Source organism: Bison bison, unplaced genomic scaffold (genome assembly GCF_000754665.1).
Source record: "Bison bison bison isolate TAMUID 2011002044 unplaced genomic scaffold, Bison_UMD1.0 scf7180017864180, whole genome shotgun sequence".
Classification (NCBI taxonomy): Eukaryota; Metazoa; Chordata; class Mammalia; order Artiodactyla; family Bovidae; genus Bison; species Bison bison.
The window spans coordinates 12,798,930-12,806,893 of record NW_011494752.1 but is presented as its reverse complement, the minus strand read 5'-3'; the positions used below and the strand labels follow the sequence as shown (position 1 = coordinate 12,806,893).

General features: G+C 47.4%; 1 protein-coding gene across 2 annotated transcripts in view; it reads left to right on the top strand.

Moving 5' to 3' along the window:
• The window catches only part of DNAH9 (dynein, axonemal, heavy chain 9), a 286,597-nt gene that overhangs the window by 138,108 nt on the left and 140,525 nt on the right, over positions 1 to 7,964 (top strand). For both annotated transcript variants that reach the window (XM_010843000.1, XM_010842999.1), the window contains 2 exons: positions 2,788 to 2,961; positions 3,705 to 3,912. In XM_010843000.1, the coding sequence (XP_010841302.1) occupies positions 2,788 to 2,961; positions 3,705 to 3,912 (382 nt within the window). The remainder of the gene's footprint in view (positions 1 to 2,787; positions 2,962 to 3,704; positions 3,913 to 7,964) is intronic.

Genomic DNA, 7,964 nt, shown 5'->3' with positions numbered 1-7,964 from the left:
CTTGTATCTTTCCTTTTCTCCTTTGCTTTTCGCTTGTCTTCTTTTCACAGCTATTTGTAAGGCCTCCCCAGACAGCCATTTTGCTTTTTTGCATTTCTTTTCCATGGGGATGGTCTTGATCCCTGTCTCCTGTACAATGTCACGAACCTCATTCCATAGTTCATCAGGCACTCTATCTATCAGATCTAGGCCCTTAAATCTATTTCTCACTTCCACTGTATAATCATAAGGGATTTGATTTAGGTCATACCAGAATGGTCTAGTGGTTTTGCCTACTTTCTTCAATTTAAGTCTGAATTTGGCAATAAGGAGTTCATGATCTAAGCCACAGTCAGCTCCTGGTCTTGTTTTGGTTGACTGTATAGAGCTTCTCCCTCTTTGGCTGCAAAGAATATGATCAATCTGAATTCAGTGTTGACCATCTGGTGATGTCCATGTGTAGAGTCTTCTCTTGTATTGTTGGAAGAGGGTGTTTGCTATGACCAGTGCATTTTCTTGGCAAAACTCTGTTAGTCTTTGCCCTGCTTCGTTCCATATTCCAAGGCCAAATTTGCCTGTTACTCCAGGTGTTTCTTGAGTTCCTACTTTTACATTCCAGTCCCCTATAATGAAAAGGACATCTTTTTTGGGTGTTAGTTCTAAAAGGTCTTGTAGGTCTTCATAGAACTGTTCAACTTCAGCTTCTTCAGTGTTACTGGTTGGGGCATAGACTTGGATTACTGTGATATTGAATGGTTTGCCTTGGAAATGAACAGAGATCATTCTGTCGTTTTTGAGATTGCATCCAAGTACTGCATTTTGTACTCTTTTGTTGACCATGATGGCTACTCCATTTCTTCTGAGGGATTCCTGCCCACAGTAGTGGATATAATGGCCATCTAAGTTAAATTCACCCATTCCAGTCCATTTCAGTTCGCTGTCCTAGAATGTCAACATTCACTCTTGCCATCTCTTGTTTGACCACTTCCAATTTGCCTTGATTCGTGGACCTGACATTCCAGGTTCCTATGCAATATTGCTCTTTACAGCATGGAACCTTGCTTCTATCACCAGTCACATCCAACTGGGTATTCTTTTTGCTTTGGCTCCATCCCTTCATTCTTTGTGGAGTTATTTCTCCACTGATCTCCAGTAGCATATTGGGCCCCTACTGACCTGGGGAGTTCCTCCTTCAGTATCCTATCATTTTGCCTTTTCATAGGGTTCATGGGGTTCTCAAGGCAAGAATACTGAAGTGGTTTGCCATTCCCTTCTCCAGTGCACCACGTTCTGTCAGATCTCTCCACCATGACCCGCCCGTCTTGGGTTGCCCCACAGGCATGGCTTAGTTTCATTGAGTTAGACAAGGGTGTGGTCCTAGTGTGATTAGATTGACTAGTTTTCTGTGAGTATGGTTTCAGTGTGTCTGCCCTCTGATGTCCTCTTGCAACACGTACCATCTTACTTGGGTTTCTCTTACTTTGGGCGTGGGGTATCTCTTCATGGCTGCTCCAGCAAAGCGCAGCCCCTGCTCCTTACCTTGGATGAGGGGTATCTCCTCACCGCCGCCCTTCCTGACCTTCAACGTGGGATAGTGCCTCTAGGCCCCCCTGCGCCTGCGCAGCCACAGCAAAGTCAGTGCCATTTCTTCCAAGTTCAGATTCATTGTCGTGCACCCAGCTCCCTGGTCTGTCCTGCTCTGCAGAAAACATTTCCTAAATTGCCCATTCTGAACCTCCTGAGGACTTTTCCTAGGTCTGTGTGTTCAAAGCGTGGGTTGGCTCCCCAGGAGGGGAGCCAGTAGCAGTGGGCGTCTGTGTGTACCTGTGTGGGGTATCCTGTGGGTGGCGTGGGTGTTACGTTTCAGTCTGAAAGAAATAGCCTTGAGTCCTCAGGTGCTCAGCCCTGTCTTAGGGGCTCATGCTCTAATATGGGTGCATGTAAATACCGTGTCTCTGTCTATTCCTTCTGTCAGAAAGGCCTGTATAGCTTGTCTCCAGTGCCCCTAGATTTGACGATTTTTGCTCTGGAAGGAAATTCAGAAATACTCTTTTCTAGAACCCTCATTTTATAGATGAGGAAACTGCGGCATGAAAAGGCGTGACTTGCTGCTGGATATGTACTCCACTCCCCGCTGAGATTCTTATCGCTGTTTCTTCCTGTGCTCCCCAGGTGTCTACAATCACATTTTATTTTTTAAAGATTTTTTTTTTAACGTTGATCATTTATAAAGTCTTTATTGAAGGTGTTACCATATTGTTTCTGTTTTATACTTGGAGTTTTTTGGCTAAGAGGTGTGTGGGGTCTTAGCTGCAGGACCAAGGATCAAACCCACACCCCCTGTATTGAAAGGTGACGTCTGAACCACTGGACCACCAGGGAAGTCCAGCAGGCACCATTTTATTCCTTCTGTCCCTGACTGCCGTCCTGGACATGGCTCAGAGTCTCAGGAGTCTAGGGGAATGTGGTGGATCGGTCTCTGAAAGTTCCTGGCTGCACTTGCCCTTCTTGGGGTTTCAGGATCCCTCTCTCCTCTGTGTTCGTACACCTCCTTCCCTCCCTCCCCTCCACCTGCCAGGGCTCTGAGATGCACCAGGCCAGGGTGACCCAGCCCTGTGGTCAAGCAGGTGCACACATACGTACTCCAGAGCAGCCCCCGCTTAGCTGGGCCTTGTCCGGGCTGGTCTCGGGGGACAAGGAGGAGCCGGCTGTGCTCCCGGCCCTGACCTTCTGCCTGATGCAGGGCAGCCTCTCCAGGCTTCTCGTGCTCTGCTGAGCCTTGACTCCTGACTTGCTTTGTTTGGGCAGCTCGTGGACCACCGGGCAGAGTTCAGCAAATGGTGGCTCAGTGAGTTCAAGACCATCAAGTTTCCCTCCCAAGGAACCGTCTTTGACTATTACATAGACCCAGAGACCAAGAAATTCGAGCCTTGGTCCAGGCTCATCCCGCAGTTTGAATTTGACCCTGAGACACCTCTGCAGGTGAGTGTGGCTGAGTGGCAACCAGGGATATGTAATGTCCCCAGAATCTGCGGTGGCTCTCGTGGCAGCCCCTAACGGATTCCCAAAAGGTTTGACCTCATTAAGAATTAGCTCCTTTTCTTTTCAGAGGAAATTAGAGGTTCAGTATAGTGATGCATGTGTGCATGCTGAGTTACTTCAGTCCGACTCTTTGCGACCCTATGGACTATAGCCTGCTAGACTCCTCTGACTATGGGATTGTCCAGGCAAGCATACTGGAGTGGGTTGCCATGCCCTTCTCCAGGGGATCTTCCTGACCCAGGGATCGAACCTGTATCTCTTATGTCTCCTTCATTGCAGGCAGGTTCTTTACTGCTGAACCACCTGGGAAGCCCTCAGCATAGTCATAAGATCTCCCCAAGCCTAGCTATCTTAATTAGCAGGCCCCCCTGCAGGCATGCTGAGACAAGGCAAGTCGGGGTTGACCAGGCAGAAGGCTTTAAAATGCAATCCAGAGGCCGCAGGGAGGCAAACATCGCTAATAGAGGGGGATGGGTGTGCCCTCTAACCACAGCATGAGTTACCGGGAGGGTCTCTGTGGGTAACGGGGGCCCTCCTGCCTGCAGTAGTGAGCCCCCCAACCCCAGCTCGATTCCCTCTCCTGAAATGCCCCAGGGTGCTCTGAACCCATGTGAGTCTCCCACTAGCCCGCAGTTCGCTCCTCCTGTCTCCCGCCACACCCGCCCCGTCTCCCCCAACCCCAGGCCTGCCTGGTGCACACCAGCGAGACCATATGCCTCTGCTACTTCCTGGAGCGGCTCCTGGCGCGGCGGCGGCCTGTCATGCTGGTGGGAACTGCGGGCACTGGCAAGTCGGTGCTGGTGGGGGCGAAGCTGGCCAGCCTGGACCCCGAGGCGTACCTGGTGAAAAACGTGCCCTTCAACTACTACACCACATCAGCCATGCTGCAGGGTGAGTGTCAACACCTCAATAACCAAGTGAATCGGCCTGCTCCTCACTGCTTACAAAGTCAGGTACTCACTCACCAACGAGGGAAGAGACATGGGCCTTTAATCAAAGTGCCAGCAATCTGGGGAGACGGTGGATTCAGTGTCTCCCAAAAACTACTTCCCAAGACTGCTCCATGGTGAAAACGTTTAAACAGAAACAAGTCATCTCAGTTAATCACTGAGATGAGGATGGGGGAGGTCAGAGTCATGGCCATCTCCCCACTGCATGAAGGCTTGTCAGCTCCAGAGATCTTCTTCTAGACCAGGGTCTAATGCCTGATGATCTGAGGTGGAACTGATGTAATAATAATAGAAATAAAGTGCACAGTACATGTAACACGCTTGAATCATCCCGAAACCATCCCTCATCCCTCAGTCTGTGGAAAAATCGTCTTCCAGACTGGTTCCTGGTGCCAAAAAGGTTGAGGACCGCTGCTCTAAATGTCATCTTGTTCACACAGTTTGATTTGTTTGCAAGATGACTGAAGAGGAATCTTGGGAGAGGTCTGGTCATCTGTTAATTCGGTTCAGTTCAGTCTCTCAGTCATGTCTGACTCTTTGCGACCCCATGGACGGCAGCACGCCAGGCTTCCCTGTCCTTCACCAACTCCCGGACTTTGCTCAAACTCATGTCCATCGAGTCAGTGATGCCATCCCACCATCTCTTCTTCTGTTGTCCCCTTCTCCTCCTGCCTTCAATCTTTCCCAGCATCAGGGTCTTTTGCAATGAGCCAGTTCTTTGCATCCTTTGGCCAAAGTATTGGAGCTTCAGCCTCAGCATCAGTCCTTCCAATGAATATTCAGGGTAGATTTCCTTTAAGATTGACTGGTTTGATATTGCAGTCCAAGGGGCTCTCAAGAGTCTTCTCTAACACCACAGTTCAAAAGCATCAGTTTTCGGCACTCAGCTTTCTTTATGGTCCAATTCTCACATCCGTACCTGACTACAGGAAAAACCATAGCTTTGACAATATGGACCTTTATCGGCAAAGTAATGTCTCTGCTTTTTAATATGCTAAGTTGGTCATAGCTTTTCTTCCAAGGAGCAATCAATCTATTAATTGCTTATTTGCCATTTCTACTTCTTTGATCTATGGGAAGAACTGACAAGTTAGGCCAGGTATTGCATGATGAAGGGATTTGAAAGGTGTGCTCAGGTCAAAGGCAAGTAGAGCATGGGGGTGCCTGGTTTAAAAAGTGAGTTACAGTATGTGTTTGTGTGTGAGTTGCTCATCATGTCCAACTCTTTGTGACCCCATGGACTGTAGTGCTCCAGGCTAGTTACACTATAGCTTCGCTAAAGAGACAAGAAAAGGGGCTTCCTGCTGAGGGCGATTACCTGCAAGGAGCTGCTCACATAAAGGACCCAGGGGACATGGAAGGGGGGACCTGATGTCCTCCACTCTGAGCTTTAACGGAGGTCAGGCACCTCTCCTGCTGACTCCCCTCCCACTCCTCTCTTGCCTGTCCCCTCCCCTATCTGTCCCTCTCTCCAGCACCTTAGCAAGGCTCCCCTTTCCCATCCTTTCTCCCGAAGTGCCTCCCTGGCTGCTGAACTCCTCCAGGGCAGGAGTTCCACACAGAGCAGGTCAGTGCCTCGATGACAAAGAAAACAGAAAACCCACTGAAAGATTTCCACGAGCTTACAGACTCCTGGCACCAGAAGGGTCTCTAGAGGTCATTTCATGCACCCCTCACACCTTATACGTGGGGGAGCTGAGGCTCCGGTTCAAGTACGTGGCTGCCTAAGGTCACCATGATGCAACAAGGCTGGTGTGGCCCTCCAGCCTGCTGAGCACGCAGAGTGTGCGTGTCACAGGCATTTACGGGCTGGGCTCCCGAGCAGACGGGGGCCCCAGGGATCCCAAGGGTCACTTCATGTGCCTCCCCCACCCCAGCCACTTTCTCCTTGACCTTCACTGATTGTTAAGTCTCCTTTTGTTTAGAAACACTCCTCACACTGACCCTAGAAGCAGCCTCCTTTTGAAGAAGTGCTGAAGCCAGTCTCCCAACAAGAGGAGGGTAGTAGCCGGGCTGGGGAGAAACCCCCTCTCACTCCTCACACTGGAACAGCCTCGCCTCACCCTCTGGAGTCTTAGCCACTGGATCACCAGGGAAGTCCCCAAATCATTTAATCTTGTACAAACCTGTGAAGTAAGTCCTTTTATCATCCCCATGTCATAGATGAGAAAAACCAAGGCACAGGGAAGTTAAATAAGCTCCTTGAGGCTACACAGTGAGTGGGTGGAACCAGGGTTTGAATCCAGAGAGTCTGACTTCACTGCCTGTGCCCTTAGCCACTAGGCTATACCTCCTCCCCTGAAAATAAAATGCTTTGGAAATTGAAATAAATATTTGATAATATTACTCTTAACACTAGCGACACTATTTGAGTCTAGAAAGATTATTTTCTAGAATCCTATTGTAATGATTCTATAACGTAAAAAGTACTTGACTAGAGAGTAAACATTCATTGCCAAGAAAAAAGAGATGAGTTTCATATCCTTGATTCTGAAAAATGCCAGATTCCCTTACTTGAAAATTCCCATCCATCACTTTAGTCACAGTCCAAACAAGTTTGTTCATTTGGCTTCTTAGCTGAAAACATTTCAGAAGTAACAAAATGGCAAGAGGAAGGGTGCTTAGCAATTATAAAAGTTGGAACAAGAAAGCTGGTATCCAAGGGGAAATAGAAAACGGTAAAAAGGAGATGCAGGAACCCACAGGGTGGCTGCTCTGACATCAGACAAGAAGCAGATTGTCCGCCCCACAGCAAGAGTCCATGTCTCTGTTCTGGTTTTGGCCATGCGGCATGCAGGATCTTAATTCTCCGACCAGAGATCGAACCCATGCCCACTGCAGGGTAAGCACGGAATCTTAACCACTGGACCTCCAGGGTTGCCCTCCATCACTCTTTCTGAAGCCCAGCATTTTTACTGCGGTTTGTGGTTAAGACCCTATGGAATTATGTTTAATGTGATGTGGTACAGTCTGCTTTAAAAGGCAGGCAGTAAACCCAGACAGATGTGCAGAATGAGTGTTTATAAGGTAATGAATGTAATGATGGCAAAAGACAGGAAATAGCCCAGTTATCCCTATGATAGAATGCTAAGCGTTATTACAAAGAATGAGGACATTCTGTATGAATTAAGCTGACTCCATTTCCAAAATCTTTGTCAAGTGAGAAAAGCACAATACAGAACAGTGTGTATAGTATGCTCCAAATTATGTCTTGTTTAAAAAGAGACATATAAAACGTTGCATACATATACACTCGCACATCTATGCTTATACATCCTAAGAATATCTCCGGAGGGACACGCGAGCAACAGCATTTGCCCTTGGCAAGGGGAACTGGATGCTGAGAGTGGGGATGGAGAATGACTCAAACTTTTTTAAAATTATGAAATATTTCGAGCATTCGGAAAAGTACAGACAAGAGTATAACAGATGCCCGTGTACCCACCACCCAGACTTCACAGATGTTAACATTTCTGTCATCTTGCCATGGATCTTAGCATTTTAAGTACAGCTAACGCACCACCCCTCCCCCAGCCCTTCCCCCATCATGCCCTTGGAGACCAGACTAGGACCACTACAGCTGATGTGCCGTCATTCCCAAGGTACGCTTTTGATATATGTATGTAGCCATGAAATACACGATGTTTTTGTGTGTATTTAAATTTTAAGTATGTATCATATTATAACTTCCTTTGGTAACTTGCTTTTCTCATCCTTGTCTGTTTTAATGTGTGTGGAGTGCTTCTTCACTGATTTTCACTGCTGCATAGAATTCCCTTGTGTGACTAAATCACAGCTCATTTACCCATTCTCCTACTAAAATGCAACATAATTTTTCAACATTTTCCATTTATAAAATATTTTTTTAGTTATAATTGACATATAATACATGGTATGGATTAAAGCACATGATCCAATAAGTTTTTAAATATTTACCCACCATGAAACCATCACTATGATTGAAATAATGTACACATTCATCACCTCGAGAGT